Source organism: Misgurnus anguillicaudatus, chromosome 8, assembly GCF_027580225.2.
Source record: "Misgurnus anguillicaudatus chromosome 8, ASM2758022v2, whole genome shotgun sequence".
Lineage (NCBI taxonomy): Eukaryota > Metazoa > Chordata > Actinopteri > Cypriniformes > Cobitidae > Misgurnus > Misgurnus anguillicaudatus.
Window position 1 is genome coordinate 39,738,757 of NC_073344.2, and position 20,324 is coordinate 39,759,080.

The following is a 20,324-nucleotide window of genomic DNA, read 5'->3' on the forward strand; positions in this document are numbered from 1 at the left end:
TGCCTTTAATATTGCTTGTAATAAAAACTTTTGCAGATGTCCTCAACACGCTGCGTTTCGCGTAACTCTAAACACTGAATCTAATAGTTTGTGTAATCTCTTACCTTTTGGCATAACAGTTAGTTAATGTAATAGATTAAAAAGCATTACGTAGTCAATTTTCACAGCAACTTGATGTAATCTAATGTTATAGACCTCAGCAATGAGCTTCACTGTAATTTTAAGTGGCCGTGCACTTGACGTTCAAATAGATTTTAATGCTATCAATGGTTTATCCTTCATCAGGTGGGAAAAATCGCTCAGAAAGTGATCCCAATAATGTCGTTCATTGTATCTGTACCGTTATAGTTTTGGTATAAGCTCCGCTATTCTGTTTAATAAAAAACGATTTTCAAAACTATGTGAACGGCCCTTAATTCCCTACCTAGTATCAATGCCAGACCTATTATAATGTTCATATAGTTATTAATACTAATTTAGTAACTGTCTCAATTTATGGCAGCTTATTTGAAAGAGCAGTTTCAGCCACTGCTTACAGCTAACCATATGTGATCAAATTATGGGGACAGACTTTGCTGTGAGCATATATCCCTAACGTTACCTGTGGTAAAATGATGGGGACAGACTTTGCTGTTGGGAGTCTCTCCTTCGCTGGTTCAACTCCTCTGTCTCCTTTCATGATTTCTGACAGTCGGTATCGCATAAAAACTAATTCCGGGGTTCTTTTTGCTGTTGTTAGAACATCCGTGTATTACACCACACACCATCGCGCGGTTTTAAAAAAAATTACACCGATAATACCATGCATAATACCCACGCTGCCTCGCTTGTCAATTGACAGACTGACAGTTTTATGTCAACAATATGGCCGGCGTGAACATTGATGACGTAGATCGAATGAGCCCTATTGGAATTGTTAGTATTATTATTAGGGGTCAAGCACCGAAGGTGCTGTGACACCTATTGGAATTGTTAGGGGTCAAGCACCGAAGGTGCTGAGACACCTATTGGAATTGTTAGTTAGGGGTCAAGCACCGAAGGTGCTGTGACACCTATTGTTATTAGGGGTCAGGAACCGAAGGTGCCGAGACACCTATTGCAATTGTTAGTATTATTATTATTATTCTTACTCTTGTCCAATGGGAGTCTATGGCAGCCCTATGAACCATAAGTAGTAGAATGATGAAATTTAGCACAGTTGTAGTGGTGGTCCTAAATAGTCATGTGACCAAAAATGCGGTCTCTAGCAGTAACTCTATAGCGCCACCATCAGCTCAAAAATTCAATGTTCGAACTCTTATAACTGGTGATACATTTGAACTATGAACATTCTACTTAGTACACGTGATTGCCCTTCTCACATTAATTGCTTTTAATACCTTACAGTAAGACTCCTCCCATTACAGTAGCGGCCATTTTGAAATGTACAGTTTGTTTTTTCGCTACTCCTCATTTAAATTTGGTTCAATTGTTATGAAGTTTGTCACAGATGATCTTCGGAGTGAGCTGCATAGAAATGACTGAACAGAATTTTGATATTTATCTTTATGCAAAAGTAATAAATGCGTGAACTTAACGAAGTTGATGCAAAAATTGTTCTGAAGCTATACCTCGGTCATTCTTTGATTAATTAAAATGAAATTTGATACACTTCATGTTGACCATGAACTGGGGGTCCATATCAAATTTGGTGACAGCGCCACCTATGGGTCATGAGATATGAAAAAAGGCTATTTTTGTCCATAACTACTGGAATGTTTGTCAAAAATTTATGATCGTGGTGTCTATGGATTCCTTGGCTCATGCCGAATCTGTCGATGTGTATTATGCCGTGATTGATCAAACCACCTGTCCGCCATTCTAAAATTTGTCATTAAGTGTGATATCTTTTGATCTATGCCACATATTGACACCAAAATTGGTAGAAAGCATCAGCATGATGTACTGAAAGTACCTGGGAACATACAGAGCAGCGCCACCTAGGGGATATAAACTGTAACAGAACCACTTATAACTTCTGAACACTTTGTCAGATATTAGTTTTCTTTGTATAATTGTATTCCCTGGTTCATGCCGATTGCAACAATATGTCATTTGTCATTTTCCAACATTTTGTTCATGTCTTACTTTAAAGCATATGTAAAATAGTTTTTTCGCTACTCCTTTTACAAATTTTGTCTATTTTAAGCCAGGTTCTGCTGTTATAATCTTTAGAGAAATCCGCACAGAAATGATTGAACAGTTTTTGATACTCTGTTCTCTTCCTTAGAAACACCTCTCCAAAGTTAACCGTGCCTGTGATGTTGTCTTATTTGTCATAGTAAATTAATGTGAGTGTATATTACATTGTATACCATTACTATACAGAATTTTCTTTTTGTCTTCACTCTCACTTGAGCTTTTTGATGCTCATATACATTGAATTTTCGTTATTTCTGCTCTGTGGTGTCATTTCTGTACCCTCAGTGATTACCGTATGTCAATACTTGAAGCTCTAAAGCTGGTTGCTGCAGCCTGTTTGAACCATGTCGACTTGGTGGTGCATCAAGTTAATCCCATGCATTGAGATTTTGAGGTCATGGGATCGAATCCTGTGTGAGCCATGGGTGGTGCTTGCTGTGCCATTGGTGCTTTCTGAGCTTTAGGTGCTCATTGCGCTGAAGGTGCTTGGCCCCGAATTGCTGCTTGCAGCTATATTTGTCAGTATTATTATTATTATTGTATTTCCCCAATGGGAGTCTATGGCAGCCCTATGAACCGTACATAGGAAAATGATGAAATTTGGCACAGTTGTAGAGGTGGTCATGAAAAGTCAAGTGACCAAAAATAGGGTCTCTAGCACTAACTCTATAGCGCCACCAGCAGTGCAAAAATTCAATGTTCTAATGGATATAACTGCTGATCCGTTTGATCTATGAAAATTCTACTTAGTACACGTGATTGGTCTCGTCATGCTTATTGTTTTTAATGCTTTACAGTAAAACTCCACCCATTACAGTAGCGGCCATTTTGAAATGTACAGTATACCGTTTATTCGCTACTCCTTCAAATTTGGTTCAATTGTTATAAAATTTGGCACAGGTGAACTTTGGAGTGAGCCGCACAGAAATGATATGTATTATGTCGGGTTTGACCACACCACCTGTCCGCCATTTTAAAATTTGTCATAAATTGTAATATCTTTTGAACTATTGGACATATTCGTGCAAAAATAAGTAGGGAGCTTCAACATGATGTCCTGAAGGTACCTGGGAAGTCAGAGTACAGCGCCACCTAGGGGTTATAAACTATAACAGTTCTTATAGAACTGCTTATATCTTCAGAATACTTTGTCTGATATACATTTTCTTTGTGAAATTTAATTTACTGGTTTTTGCCGATCGCAACAATACCTTGTTTGTCATTTTCCATCATTCTGTTCATGTGTTATTGTAAGGCATATGGTAAATAATTTTTTCGCTACTCCTTTTACAAATTGTTTATTTTATGCCAGGTTCTGCTAGTATAATGTTTGGAGCAATCCGCACAGACGTGACTGAACAGATTTTTCTGCTGCCTGTCAATTTTTTGAGAAATACCTCTGTAAAGCGGACCATGCCTGTCATGCTGTCCCTTTGTCATATTAAAAAGAATCTGACAAAATTTGCCCGTGTTGTTCATTATTGTACAAAATGTTCTTCACGAATTCGCTGCCATTTAATTTATCTGATTGCCCTACACTTTGTATTTCTGTTTATTTTTGCTTTGTTGTGTTATTTCTGCACTTTAAGTGATTGGCATATGTCAATGTTTGCAGCTTTGAAGCCTCTTTTCCACAACTTTTCAACCCAGGATTACTCAGTGGTGCATGTTGTAAGTGCAATGCTTTGGGAACCTGAGATCATGGGTTCGAATCCCATGTGCAGTGGTGTTTTGTCTTAACTTTTTTTCTCACCTAAGTTTTGTGATTCTCATACTATATACATTGTATTTCGGTTATTTCTGCTCTGCAATGTCAGTTCTGCATCTGTGGTTATTGGCATATGTCAATCCTTGGAGCTCCTAAGCTCTTTTCTGCTGCCCCTAGAGCTGTGTCAACTGAGTGGCGCATCTAGTAAATCACATGCCATGAGATTTTGAGGTCATGGGTTCGGATCCCATGAGCATGGGTTTTGTCTTGACTTCTTTGTTGTTTGAGTTATCCGATTCTGTTATTCATTGTATGCTTTATTTCTGATCAGTGATGTCATTTCTGCATCTTCAATGATTGGCATATGTCAATGCTTGCAGATGCACTCTTAGAACGAATGTGTTAAAAACATCACATTAGTGTTGATTCTAGGACAACACACTAAATGCGTTGTCCCAGAATCCACCCATCTCTGTGTTGTTATTAAAACAACACATTTTGTGTTACTTTTAACACAACATGTGTTATATTTTAACACAAAATCAACACAAAATGACACATAATGTGTTAAAAACGTACCGCACAATGATGTGTAAAAAATTAACACATCCTTTCTAAGAGTGTGTGTAAGCTCTTTTCTGCTGCCCCCTTCAACTGTGTCAACTGAGTGGCGCATCTAGTAAATCACATGCATTGAGATTCTGAGTTCTTGGGTTCGAATCCTGCAAGGGGCATGTATTAAGTTTTGTTCTCTCTCACCAATTTTTCTCAACCTGTCTGTAGTTCACATATGTTCTATTTTTGCCTTGTTTGGTGTTGTTGCTCTGCACTGTGGTGGTTCTGCTCTGTGATTGCTGCGCCTTGTGTTCTTGATGCACCTTGGGTGCTCAATGCACCTTGGGTGATTGCTGCGTTGTATGTTGCTTGCTGTGCTTTGGGTGCTCATTGCCCTGAAGGTGCTTGACCCCGCAATTGCTGCTTGCAGCTATATTGTTATATTAATTCCTATCTACTCTATATACTAAAATGTATTTACTGTAAATTTGCTGCTTTGCAACAATGCAAACAAGAAATTTGTCAAAAATGCTTAAGAAATACATTTTAAATGAAAATAATTCCAACACATTCTTTGTTGTAAAGTGCATGATCTCCGCCTCTCTGCTGCCCTCTTGTTACTTTCAACTAGGTTAAGAGACCTGGGGCCCGTTCTTCGTACGTCGCTAACTCAGTTAGCTGGATTTGATTGTTGACGATTTGGCATGATCTTGGATTGTTTGGTTCTTCGAAGCTCATCCTAGAGTTGCTGTCATAGCAACAGGTCCGTAAGCTCAAACCTGCTGGGGAGCAGGCTTATTTCATGCAAACAAGATTAGTTTGTACCTTTTTAAGCGGATGTGATACGGAAAGTCTGACGCAGTCGCGTATTCTCCATTATACCAGCGCAATCTGCGTAAGATGCATGATTAATATAAAGAGATTTTCAAATCCAACACGTAATAAAAAAAGGATAGATTAATTAAATCTTTTAGCGATGTTATTTAAAAAATATATAAGAAATATTCTTTTTCTGTACTTGTGCAAATTGTTTTTCTGTAACAGGTGTTTTGATTATTATTCTTAAATGAATGAGAAGACAAACATGCTGATCACATTCATTCTAAATTTGTTTGAATTTTCCTTAATATAAACAGCAATCAATCATACCCAGCACACATAGATGTTATGTACAATAAAGACTATTACTCAATGTGAAATAATTTTCATTTGAATAAACTAATAATCTCCTATTTTAATTTTGTCTTTAGATTGTCAAGTAGCTTACAATGTCATGCATGAAAGGGTTTTCGTTTAGTAATTTCTATCTATTCTATCATTAAAACTCTGTCTACAAACATGTTCTGTCCCTTTCCTGTGACAAAAATGCCAATAACCAAATTTAAAATTCAGTGTCATAATAAGTTCACAACCTTTCTTCAATAACTCAGACTGCAGGGGTTTAAAAATAGGCGTGTTCTTGGCCATTGTAACAACCGGCCAATCACAGCGTGGCTGATCAGTGTTTCTACTATCGATATGTATTGCCTTTTCTTGCGGTGCATGAACACGCAGTGATCTCAGATAATTCAATCCTGCCATAATAATCATCAACAGCAGGAGTGTTCAAAGAACCAAATAAGCGAGATCATAATTAGCGAGATCTAAACATCTCGGATGTCTCATTTAATATCGGATGTATTAAGCGACGTACAAAGAACAGGCCCCTAGTCTTAACACTTTATAATCATACTTGTAAATCACACTTATTCTTAAGTGTAGGAATAAGAGTAATATTCCATAATTCTTAGAATTTTGACACACTTAAGACTAAAATTTAACTCTGAGTGGCTTTATACATACGACCCCAGATGAGATGGTCTTTCTTCCATTTTTAAAAAAATTACATCAACAGTTGTCTTTTGTAGCCCATTTGAGCCTTGTACAATCTTCTCCCCAGATGTCCTTTTACAGCCCTTTGGTCTTACCCATGGTGATGGAGAGGTTGGAACAGAAGATACAGATTCTATGGACTTTTGTCTATTACACAAAAGATGAAATTAGAAGTACCTTCTTAAATTTTGGTAATTTTGACAGCAGATTTTTTTTTAATCTTAGTGTCTTTTGACTAAAATGCAATTTAGTTTTAATCATATTTTAGTCATTTGAATTGTTTTTAGTTTTAGTCTAGTTTTTGTCAACTAAATGCCATGAGATTTAAGTTGCCGAAATCTACATTAAATTTAGTCGACTAAAATTAAATGGGTTTAAATGTAATTTAGTGTCATTGTGTACTTGAATGTGCCATACTAACAAATATGTAACTGTTGGGATATAAATATTCTTTTATATCCCAAAAAACAAGTCATAACCTTAATATTTCAGAAAAGTCCAGTAATTATTGTATTTAGGTTGGTTTGGGACACTTGTAACATTCATCTCATTGCCTGAATTTACTCTACATTGTTTTAACATACAGACAGGGGACACTGGCCTATGAATGACAGTATTAGTTTATTCAAATCATTAAAGCTCTCATTGCCAATGAGGGAAATAATTCAGTATACAAAGAAATATGAGGTAATGAATATTAAAAACGCTTAAAGTTGTTTACATTAAGAATTAAATCAAAAACACATGTCAATCATTGTTATAATATACTATCTTACTCAGGCAATCAGTACAGGACATCGCTGGTTTATTTTGGCTAATATAGTATATCAAGTTATTTACCAGCTCAGGTTAATTTTCGAGCAAATTTACTTGGTTTAGCTTAATTAGATGCAGAATGAATTTCAAATGCAGTCTGACCACCCAAATTAGGACAACATTTATATCATATCATATATTTAGGTGCATAAAAACAGTCCAGTAAGGCATTAATAGATTTACATAGAATGAATATATTAAAAGTGGAGCAGGGGTGTAGAAGATTAACTGAAAAGATAAACACAAAACCCCTCGACAACCACTTTAAATATTTATTAACAACAGCAGTCAAGAAATGTACATGAATTTTACTTTCAACTTGTTTATGCAGATTGTAATAATAATAATAATAATAATAATAAATTGGATTTTTATAGCGCTTTTCTCGAACTCAAAGTCGCTTTACAAGGCAGATAGGAGAAAAAAAAAAAGAAAAAAAAAAAGGGGGGGGGGCTATGGATAGGCAGAGGCGAAGAGATGGGTCTTGAGGCGAGACTGGAAGATGGTAAGGGACTCAGAGGTGCGGATCACAAGAGGAAGGGAGTTCCAGAGCCTTGAAGCTGCCCTCGAGAAAGCTCTGTCCCCAAAACTGCAGAGCTTGGACTTGGGGATGGAGAGGAGACCGGCTGAGGTGGATCTTAGGGACCGTGAGGTTTGATAGGGGGATTGTATTTTATATGCTTGATCATGTTTTCTGTTAAAAGTGATTTAAGACTTTTAATGACTTACTGTCGAGAGGGCATTATTGTTGCCCAAAGTAGCCTACATTAAAATGATGCGCGAAGTTCGAACCTCTCAGCTGGCGGGTTTCCTTTGATTTCGTGTGCATTCAGGTATGCGCTGAATTTCTCTCTGCTCTTGCCCTGAGAATGTGCACGCAATATATATCTCTCTAATCACTTCCATGCAATTGTTTTGTCTTTCCCGAAGTATGTATGCGCTCAGACTGCGTCCTCTTGTGCATTCGCTAATTCATCACCTCTGGCGCGCTCTCTGGGAGGTGGCGCTTTGGTCCGCAACGCTCCGCTGTCTTTGTGTGTTGCGCTCGGTGCAGGGAGTGCTCATGGGAGTTGTAGTTTCCCAGTGTCGAATTGCGCATTGGTTATCATTTTGCATAACTTTTAAGAAAACTACAAAAATTTATATTCAACCAGCCAAAGTGGCTAGTGAGATTGTCTTACGCGCCGCAGCCTTCCCGCATTTGGCGGGTGTTAATGTCAAGCCCTGCATACATTCAATGCATTGTTTAGTGTTGCTGCAGAAGGCTACACGTGTCAAAGCAGTAGTGTTTAAGTGCCAGCAGAACGCGATTCACGTTTTAAACACGATCGCTTGAAATGCATATAACTTTACAAAAATAAACAGGATTATTACCTATTGGTCTGACTTTAAACAGATGCCTGAGCGCGCAGCTCTCTGCACGTGTGAGAGAGAGAGAGAGAGAGAGAGAGAGAGAGAGAGAGAGAGAGAGAGAGAGAGAGAGAGAGAGAGAGAGAGAGAGAGAGAGAGAGAGAGACAGAGATCGGCGCCACGATCCAGCTGATAATATTTTAAACGTGAGTGATAGTTTGCCTCCGCTCGCTTGAAAAGCATGAAACTGAACAAATACATGAGGATTTCTACTTTGTGTGCGAGGCGCAGCTACTTATGACGCGCTGGATTAATGACTCAAAACGAAATAACAGAAATGCGGCACACTAATCGATCTCCCTCGATTATCTTGTTTTTGCAATCGAAATGTGCAAAAATCAAAATTGAAATCGAAAAACGATTATTTGCACAGCCCTACCCCCAGCTAATAACGACAAACAGGTTAAAGCAGAAACTTATATGTAAAGCAGCTACAAAAACGGCAGACACAGCACCAAAAAAGGCAATTGAGGAATCTGTAAGAGCAGTATATTCGGTAGTAACATGCATTGGACGTATAAGCAGTTTATGAACAAGCTGATTCCTCATACTAAAAAACCTTGAGGTCTGTAGAACTGAATTGTTGGGGACTAAAAAGTTTTGTTGGGGATGCTAAAAGTTTATATCTGTATACTTAATATCTAAATATTTTTTGGGGAAATATTGCATTTAGGAAAAATTAATTTTGGGTCCTCCACATAAGGGTCTTAGGTCAATAGGCAGATCTGCGTTCAGACAATGCCTGACAATGTCATTTAAGGCATGTTAAAAGATCAATTAATTTATTATGCTCATGGAGGCACTAAAATGTCTGTAGAATTGGGACTAACCTCTTGGCAAGACGTTCCAAGCGATTGTGTCAGTGATAGCTGTAAAAATCCAGTTTAGCTCTCCTAGTGGTGTCCTCCTGTCATTCAGCCTGCCTGGGATCCTGAAACAAATATATAGACATAAACGTGAAACAATCACAGAGTTTTGAGAGTTTTGATTATCTGATTTCACATATAACAGTTTTATCACAATATATTAATATACTAGATGCTGTTGCATGCGGGTAAGATGGCCGCATTAACGTTTTTGTCTCCCCCTGTTCAGTATAAAACCTCAAATAACTTTATATCTAAATGTTTATATTGTTTAAATAAGTCATTAATTGACTACTTAAGATTGTGTCTTGAACTTTTGGGAATTTTTGATTGTTTGGAGTTGCGTTATGGCTGATAATACACGTCAACACAATAAGGAGGACGCCAACGGTGAACAGTCCTCTTTAATGAATGAATTGCATGTGCTAAGTGTTAAAATTGATAATATGCAGACCAAAATGGACAGCATGCAAGTCAAAATTGTAGGGGTGTAACGATCTTACGAACCAACCGACCTTTCGCGATACACCACCCACGATACGAATCGCGAAACTCCCGTGGCGTGTCGCGGTACTCTCACGCCTCCTGCTGCCCATTGTTGAGGTCAATGTCACTTATCTCTGACTAACTAATCTATTTATTAAAAACATATATTTGCATAGATTTGATTAAATTGTATTAGTAACGACTAATAAGAGCTTTTTAAATGCTGTTCTGAATAGTATATTCCTACTGTTTCAAAGTGCATGTCATGTCATGTCACGTGACTTGGGAGTGAACGCAGGTCACAGGATGGCTGCTCCGCCTGAGATTGCAGATCCCCCTGACACATTTAAGTATCTTGTGTGGGAACATTTAGGTTTTCCAGTGGAGTACATGAATGGAATTCGTGTCGTAGACAAATCACACACAATCGTAACTGTGTGTGTGTGTGTGTGTGTGCTTGCGTTCGCGTGTGTGTGCTTGCGTGCATGTCAGCAGTGTTGGGCAAGCTACTTGGAAAATGTAGTGAGCTAAGCTACCAGCTACTTCACATTAAATGAAGCTTCACTACACTGAAGCTACCCCCCTGGGAAATGTAGCAAGCTAAGCTACATCAATAGTAGCTTGCTACATCCAAGCTACTTTTTTATTTTTAACCAGTTTTATTATGTAATTTATTCAGTTTCCATTTAGCATTTTGATAATTATAGGCAATTAAAGCATAATGTAGACCTAGGTACTTCACATCATGGGGCGGTTTCCTAGACAGGTCTCATTCTACTCCCAGAATAAAATGCATGAGTGAGCTGCCATAATTAAAAAACACCTTGCCCTGCATACCTTAACACAGCTCCGAAACTTTCAGAGGTGTACGCGGATCTGGAGCTACCTCTACCATCATTTAAAATCAAATCCAGACACAGTAACGAGACCCGCCCTCCCCTTCACCCTGATTGGCCCCGACCTGACCCTGACTGTATGAAACAACTAATCAAACTGATGATGGCAGTGACATTACCCAATCAGAGGTAGAGCACGAGTCTTCACAGGATGCGAGTGGTAATGTTTTGTATGAATAAAGGCTGCACAACTCGAAAATACGGGAAAACAATGTCCCGTGTCGATTCAAAATGATGCACTTATTCACAAATTCAAAACGACTTCAGAAATGTTTGGAAAATTGTAGCTTGTGTGGAAGCTACTGCACTACTTGGTCAAAAAAAGCTTCGCTACTTGTAGTGAAGCTACTGCCCGGCACTGCGTGTCAGATCGGGTTAACCGAAGTGTAATGGAAGAGCGCAAGATCATTCTCCAGAACAAAAGTAAAACTGTAACAAGACGTCGTCTGTCAGAGGTAAAAACATGGGGTTTACACATTTGTTGCTATTTTAATCACAACAGCGATTTGATTTGTTTATATTTGCCTGTTCAGCACAAGTTCGCATGTTTAATCGCCTCGGCTGTCACTGCGAGAGAAAAAAATAATTAATTCATCTGTTTTATGATGTTAAACATGTAAAGTGATGCATGGTCTCTGTTCATCTGTTCTCTTCTTCACAAATAAACAAACACATTTTAACTTGTATGCTCGTTTTGTAAGTTCATGATTAAAAATTAACATGTAAACAAAAACAATTATTATCATTAAAGCATGAAATGATGGATAATAATGGCAGAATTGAAAAAGTGGAAAAGTCTAACGCGACCTCTGGTGTGGATGTGTGTGTGTGTGTGTGTGGGGGGGGGTTAGTCTATGTGGTTTATGAGGATGATGAATAGTTTTTGGTAGATGGTAGTTTTTCATAGATTAAAGACTGGCAACAGGTTTTTGTGACATTGGGGTTAGGGATTGGGGTAGGTTAGGGGAATAGAATATAACAGTTTGGACAGTATAAAATGCATTGCGTCTATGGAAATGTCCCCGTAAACCACATACACCAACGTGTGTGTGTGTGTGTGTGTGTGTGTGTGTGTGTGTGTGTGTGTGTGTGTGTGTGTGTGTGTGTGTGTGTGTGTGTGATGATTACCTTGATTAGTTCATTACTGATTATAAACCCTCATTATACTCAGATTTACAGATTCATAGTACATTTATTTCATGAATAAGTTGACTTCAACAGTAACATTTTCAGCATTTTAGCTAAGTAATGATATTCATCGCATGATAAACAGCTATTTACAGTCCTGAATTACTACAGTTAAAAGCACTATTCGAACAGGATTAGTTTCCAAACAACGTTTGAGTTTCAACGTGTCCCACAGGACGTCTGTGATTTTATGTACCGATTCGGACGGGATTAAAATGATGCAGGCTATTCCAGAGATGGGAGTGTCTGTTTCACGCATTTGGGCGTTCCAGAAGAGCACGTGCTCTGGATACGCGTGTTTGTAATGTTTAATATTTTGCTTTAAATGTAAAATTATAACAAAACATGTAATTTATTCATTTAATTTTAACAAATCAAAATAAAATATACAAATCCTACTAAAGTAACGTTAGTCTACGTGTTTTATATAACTGTCTGCTTAAAATAAACACAAAGAAATGAAAAAGTGGATGCAGGTGGATGCCTCGGCGACAGGCCTGGGAGCAGTTCTGTTACAGGGGGCAACAGGAGAAGAAAGGCCTGTCACCTACCTCAGCCGGAAACTGCTGCCACGAGAGACACGATACGCTGCAGTGGAGAAGGAATGCCTCGCCATCAAGTGGGCCCTAGAAAGTCTCCGATATTACCTCTTGGGATGGGAGTTTGACTTGGAGACAGACCACAGAGCATTAACGTGGATCCACTCCATGAAGGACCGAAACTCCAGGGTCACAAGATGGTACCTCAGCCTACAGCCCTATAACTTCAAGGTGCGGCATCGCCCTGGAAAGCAGAACGTGGTCGCCGACTACCTGTCTCGGTTCCCGGCCAGTGCGCGGCTTAGAGAGGGGGGATAATGTGACGGAGGAGAACTAGCAATCCCCGCTGGGTAATCATTACTGGCAACCACACACATCGCATTCACTTACCTCACATAATCCATCCCGTTTTCCCGGCTGTCGAAGCTGTGAGTGCACGCACACTCTGATGGCACATGGACATGTTTACATACCACTCTTCCCCTCTGTTAGCATCCATAACCCGGACCCTCCATACACACACATTGTCTTTGCACACACGCTGTTTTGTTTGTTTGTTTGTTTTGGTTAGCTGCCTTCGGACTGACATGCTGTGCTGGCAAACCCGAGCGATCAAGCGGCGCACGCTTATGACGTCACCAAAGTGCGCCGCGCAGTACACCCGAAGGTTGGCGAGTCCATTTATTTTTGTTAAAGGGGTATTGTTATTTTGTGTATGTTAATGTTAAGTGTTTATTGCGTTTGATTTATGTGTTAATATGTGTATTTATCTTTTAAAAGATAAATGTTATTTTTATGTTTGGATAAATATGTGTATTTAAATTCCTTAAAGATAAAGGAGGTTTTTAATTAATTTATACTTACCTGAGAGTTAAGCTCCCGATTTAGGGGAGGAGTCTGGCCTATAAAGAGAGAGGCCAGACTCACAGAAAGGACTTGTTTACCAAGTCGACCAAAGTGAGTGGTAGTGGAGGAAGTTGTTGGATATATTGCTGATATTTGCTTGTGTATACATTTTCATCATTATTTTGCCTTTTTGTTTGTTTATTTGGTACTTTGGGGGTTTTTTTGTCTGCACTTGTAAATATAAATATATCACATTTGGTTATCTTCTCATACACTGTAAATAAACTTCACCTTGTACGAAAGTACTCTTACGGTTTGGGCCATCGTTATTGTGGTATCTTGGGACATACCCACGTCTCAAAGTGAACTGGTGGTGTTTGCTTTATCACATCATGATTAATAACAATTTATTATCTTTATTAATTAACATTACCATTCCAGAGTTTCTTATAGCGTTAATGATAATACAGTGGCCAGTCTTAACAGTGTTTGATATTCAGCTCGTCTTGATTTAATTATTTTATTTTGCCAAATGCGAAAAAACATTCATATCTGAATGAATGGGACTCAGAAAATACAATGTACGTGCATAAATACGACCTTGCGGCAGATCACGTTGGCCAAAACACGAAATGAACCGCGTTTTCAAAAGATATTGCGGGCAAACACAGACATTTGCATTCGGACGGGATTACATTTCTCAGAGGACCTCTGAGTTCGGCGAAAAACAGTAGGTAAATTGCTCTGGAATTCTTACGGAGGTCGTCAGAGAAAAACACAGACATTGCCAATTCGAACGGGATTAAAAACACAGAGGACCTCTGAGAAGCACGATTTTCTCAGAAGTCCCCCTGTAAAACTAATCCCGTCCGAATAGGGCTAAAGTTTGATTTTAAGTTTGTTTGCCAAAGTTAATAAAAAAACTTCAAGTTATTTTTGTTGTTATTATTAAGTTAAGTTAATCTATTGTTCCTTAGCATTGCAGGTAAAATGACAGGAACCCTACACCCACAGCAAACCGAACCGAATAGGACCGAACCGTGGCTCCAAAACCGTAAACCGTTCTGAACCGTGCCATTGGTGTATCGTTACACCCCTACAAAATTGAAAAACAGATACATGTAAAAATAAATACACTCCGTGCAAGTTTGGAGAAATTCATATCCGATGGACAAGCCGTTTTTAAAAGTAAGCTGGAGAAGGCAATCAACAAAATGGCAACAACTTGGATTTGGAAGGCAGTATTTTAAGTTCCAGAATGGAAAGCATTGAAATGAAATTGAACATAAAGGAGGTGCAGGGAAAGCCATTTGATCCTGACATCTCATTGGTTATTGTCGGGCTGCCACAAGCAGAAGGGGAAGACGTTGAGGCCAAAGTTAAAGAGTTGTTGCGCGAGGGTCTGCGCTGTGACCCGATGCCAAAGCTGGTGGCCGTGAAGTGCATAAGGCCGAGAGGTCAACAACCAGGGCTGGTGAAAGCGGAGCTCGAGACAGTACATTACAAAGTGGCTGTGCTTCGTACGAAGCCTAAGCTTAAGGATCACGATAACTACCAAAGAGTGTATGTATCGCCTGGGGGGAAAAAACGCACGCGGAGCAGCTCATGGATTTTAATTTGTGAACTCTCCTCCGAGAGATCCGATCGGCAAAGGATTATTATTTGGCTGGTAATGGGAGACTGACTTTACGTTCGGAGAATGATGCGGAAAGAGGGCCATGAGTGTGACGAGATTACGTCAAGCCTGTAAGTACGATTTTGTTTTGGTTCATTGGAACGTAAATGGATGGACACTAAACAACTGTAAACTCAGAGCGCATCTTCTCCTTTCACTGGCGCCAGATATGATCTCCTTAAATGAGAGACTCATCTATATAATTGTGTACCTAATCTTGATGGCTTTACCTGGATTGGGCACAACCGTGCTGTGCACAAAAGAGCTGTTAAAGGCTCCGGTGGTGTGGGTGTTTTTGTTAAAAATACTATTTTGGATCATTTTCAATGAGATCCGACAAGGCTTATGAGGCAATACTTTGTTTACGTTTTGAGCATGTTGTGTCAAGATATTTGTTTATAGTAATCTCTTGTTATTTGTCCCCTGAAAACTCTACATGGGGTCGCAACACGGATCTTTTCTTTGCTTATTTACTTTCATTAATATATCAGGCTGATGCTGACTCAGTTTATATTTGTGCAGATTTAAATACTAGCATCGCGTATCTCAAAGATTCAGAGGTCTGCTATAAAGCTCTGATTGACGTAGATCAATTAGAGAAAGGGGAAAAACACAGGAAAATGTGATTCATTGTTATGAATGGCTTTGTATGACTTTACATAGAGAAATTGATAAATATAGACCTAAACGAAGTAGAAGAGGTAATAAAAAGATATATAAAATCAAACAACCCTATTGGAATAGTGAACTACAGAGCATGTGGCTAAATCTTCGCATGGCAGAGAAAAAATATTTACAATGCAAAGAACAGATTTTGAAAAGGGATTTATTTGTTTTATTTAAAAACCGTCAGAATAATTTTGATAAAAAGTTGAGATTATATAAAAGACGCTTTAGGAGAGGAAAAGCTCTCCAGCTACAACAGTATCTGCTGAGTAACAATTCACATCAGTTCTGGAGAGAAATTAATAAGCTTGGGCCGAAAAGGAAAAAGCCAATTCCACATGAGATTGTCACAGACACAGGGGAATCTATATTTACAACAGAGCAAGTGATAAGTAGATGGGAGAAAGACTATAGTAATCTGTTTGCATGCAACGGCACCCATCAGTTTGATGATGAATTCTTGATAAATATCTGCAGATGTAAAATGCTGCTTGAACATAAATGTCCATTTCTGCCCTTCACTAATGGTTGATGTGGATGAATTGTCTAACAAGGTCATTAAATGTCCTAAGTTGTTAAAGACTCTGCATTGTTTATTTAAATATTGTTTTCAAAGTGGTTTTATATCATCAGTGTGGTATAAGTCTATTATCCAGCCCATCCCAAGTCTTCTCAGGGTGACCCAAAAGTCCCCTTGACTTATTGAGGAATTAGTCTGTTAAGTACAGTTTATAAAGTTTTTTCTGGCATTCTCAATAAATGGCTTTGTGAATTTCTAGAAATTAATTAAATCTTGGTGGATGAGCAGAGTGTATTCAGGAAAAACAGAGCGTGTAGACCTTTTGCAAAGAGACGTTACAGTTACGTCACTGCAAGCTGGGCACGCAATGTGGTGGCAGAAAAACAGTGAAAATAAATTACACACAAGTGAAACGAGCAAAATAAAAAATGTGATCAGGAAGAATGTGACCTTTAAAACAGAGTGGTTATTTGTCAAAAGTTGAGCTACAATACAGGTAAGATGTTCCTGAAATTTCAGTGATGACACGAAAAATATTTGGGATTGTCTCTTGTGATTTTATATTATTGGTCACCATAACATACGCAGAAAATACATTATGACCATTATTTCAATTATCTAATTCTGACGGACAATTTAGATTCAATTAATTTAAAATGTAAACATTTGACTAGCAACCGAAACCATGTTTAATTGAATGAAATGTAAGCATTCACTCACTATTTTACATCTGCAATAATTTTATTTTGCCATCATTTGACCATCAGTTGCAAGACCATACATTTTAACTGAGTGGACCTTGGAATAGGATGGACCTGAAGGCCTACACGTAATATAAAAATTACTTAATTTTACAATATAGTACTGGTTAAATGAATTACATTATGGTGTTTGAGTCATCAGGGATTGAATAATTTTCAGATCAGCAAAAAAGGAATGTGCGAAAATAAAATAAGAAAAAATCAAGAAATTACAAGCATATCAAATAGAAAAGAACAAAGTTACAAATAAAGTAAGATCTAACAGTATTGATTAGGTAGAGAAACAGTATCAAATTAATATAACACTGTTTTCATTCTATAAATTAAGTATAATTGATCTTTTTATATATACACAGGGTTTCCGGGACAGAACTGCAGGTGGTTTGAGACATTGTGATAGAAATGCCAATTCTGTATAAAATGTATTCAGTTCACTGCAGAATGGGGCAGGAATTGCAAATGCTTCCCTTTAATACAAAAAAAAAATACTTTCCCAAAAAGTGACAGGGATGATTTTTTTTTTACCAGTGGGGGGAGAATTACGTGAGAATTAAGAAGCAAAGTACTTCAAGAAAATCAACACCTACTTCTCAATGAGGTCCAAGTTCACTCCTGGCACCAGCTTTGCACTCTTCTGCATACAAAACCTGTTGGAAAAGATAAGACAGTGAGGGCACACTCATATTATACCTAATATTAGAGGGCCATCGCCAAACCGTGCCACATCGCGATTGTACCCCCTCCCTACTAGGGATGTTAACCGATGACTGTTTGACCGATGGTTGACCGTATCAACGTTAACCGGTCAAAGTTGTCGGTTAAAAAAAAGTGATCTCTAAATTAGGCTATTATAGACAGTGGACTAAACGCTACTACAGTTAGTCATCTCATTCCAATATCTTTGTGTAAAATGAACAAATTCCTCACACTCAATTTTTCATAACTCGCCTGTTTCTACTTAATAAACCAATAAAAACATTTGAAGCGAGTTTGGGTTTGCACGGAAAAAGTAAATACTACAGGCTATTTTTTGGTAAATTCCTTCATTTGAATAGTAAATAAAATACAGCAAAAAATAATCAAAATTAAAGTCTCTCCTGATTGTGTTCCAACTTATTTACATCTACATCATTTAGGCCTACAGTAAAGTAAGTTAAGTTTTGTTTTTGTAAATCCTTAGACATGATTTTTACCACTTAAGTTTTGCTTTGTAGAAAGCATTTCTTTAAAGTGAATTTCATTTTGTATAAATTGTATCTTAATTTTAATAAATGTTTCATCAACCAATTGCATATGTATTTAATAAATAAAAAGCAAATATAGCAGAAAATAGAATAACCGTGCATGGAGGCGCTGGCACGGCGCGTTCACTTGCATTGCATTGTTAACTAGAACTAGTGCTGCCGCGAATAGTCGACGTAGGCAATGTAATCGACGATAAAAATTTGTCAACGGCAATTTTTAAGTCGAGGAGTCGCAAATGTATTTTTCTCCTGTCTCAAACAGCCCACTATTCTGTCTCCTGTCTCAAATGGCTCAATGTAATTCACCTCTACACCAGTCTGTGCGCGACCTGCTGGTTAATCTGCTATGCTATCATCTTTCTTCCCTCTCCCCCTGCCTTCACTGCTTTAATTTTTAAAAATTGGCGGTAGCAGGTGAGTCTATGGAATTAGGAGTCCAAAAGCTTCCAAACTATGAATGTATATTAAGCCAAGTTGTGATAAAACAGTGGTCTGTTACACTGTGCCAAACGTCCCTGGCTTATCACAGGAGCACAATGACAACGCACAAGCATCGAAAACACTTGGGAGTTATTTACGATGCACCCACAGAGAATAGGAAAACGTAACTGTTATATAATTATTAATGAAACGGCGAGCTAGTCTGTACTGTTTATTAACTCTTTTGAGAAGTACAATTACTCTGTCTTTTGATGTTAAAGGCTATCAGTGTTTCCCATACAGTACATTGATTTGTTCGTGATTCCGCCACGGAATCAACACTGGCTGCCACGAATAGATTTTTCATGATTCCCATTTACATTTTTATTTTACTCGTCAGCGTGCGCCTCTCTCTCACGTGACAGTGAAAAGGTGTCAGTGTTTTTAATGTACGTTTCTCCGTATACACTAATATTTTATTTACTAAAAAAATTATTCATTAAATTTAATCAATTTTTTTAAGGTAAGTGGTTGCAATCAATTTATTTAAGCTACATTTAAACAAAAAAAGATTAGTAAAGTAAAATAAAATATATAAAACTTTTGCTTAAATGTAGCTCAAATAAATTGATTGCAACCACTTACCTTAAAAAATTGATTAAATTCAATGAATCATTTTTTTCAGTGTAAAGATCCGACCCAAGGAATGGCAAAGTATGGATGCGCAACCCATTCCAAGGTAAATATATGCACATTACATATTCATATATAACGCCCGTCCCCAAACTATATTTTCTATTTAATTTTCAATATGTCAAAATACATTTTTGAAACAATAAGGCTACTTTTTATATTTCATTAATTTAAATATATTATTTTGACTGTTGTGGACGCGCTCTTCCTGGAACAACGTGCCGAAAATACCAACTACCAATAATTTCACAACAATTTAGTAATAAAATAGTGTTCTCATCGTTATTATTAGCTGTGCATTGTTGTTTGAGCTGCGCGTGTTGAATAGATACCAGTAAACTGGAGCATTGCTAGCTCTTTATTTAATGCAAAGAAACGTATCCTGACCTAGATTATATTAATCAGACATATACAAATTACAAATTATGTCTGCACAAAATTAAGAGAATGCACTAGTGAATTTGAACTAAGTTATGTGCCATTCAGAATGACTCATGTTGTGGACGCGCTCTTCCTGGAGCAACGAGACACGGCAACTTAACCAAAATAACTCACAATGTTTTATTACAAAATTGTTCCCTTTATAACGTTATGACAGAACATAAATGAATATGACAGTCCCAATAGTCATTATTAGTCGTGCAGTGCCGTTTGAGCTGCGCACGCTGAAGCTGAGGATCACCAGGCTACACTTTACTGCATTAATTTTTAACCAAATGCATCCTATCATGAGACAAATCAGATATAGAGATAGGCCTACGCAAAATAAACACAATATTATAACTTACATTTGCACAAAACGCTCAGAGTTGTTTTGAATGCGTATGTTTTTTTCACATTAAAATTTTTTGTTCTCATTGGTCTGAGGGCTATTTCATAAAACTAGATTACAGAATAAGCCAGGCTTATTTTGTTAAGTCTGGCTTATTGCCAGTGGATTTTGTTTCATAAAACAAACTTGAACTATTTCAACCCTGGTTAC

General features: G+C 37.8%; 1 protein-coding gene across 5 annotated transcripts in view; it reads right to left on the reverse strand.

The window, feature by feature from the left end:
- The window catches only part of rptor (regulatory associated protein of MTOR, complex 1), a 245,859-nt gene that overhangs the window by 149,756 nt on the left and 75,779 nt on the right, over positions 1–20,324 (reverse strand). For all 5 annotated transcript variants that reach the window (XM_055213775.2, XM_055213774.2, XM_055213771.2 and 2 more), the window contains exons 8-9: positions 17,573–17,632; positions 9,373–9,473 (exon numbers count right to left, since the gene is read on the reverse strand). In XM_055213775.2, the coding sequence (XP_055069750.1) occupies positions 9,373–9,473; positions 17,573–17,632 (161 nt within the window). The remainder of the gene's footprint in view (positions 1–9,372; positions 9,474–17,572; positions 17,633–20,324) is intronic.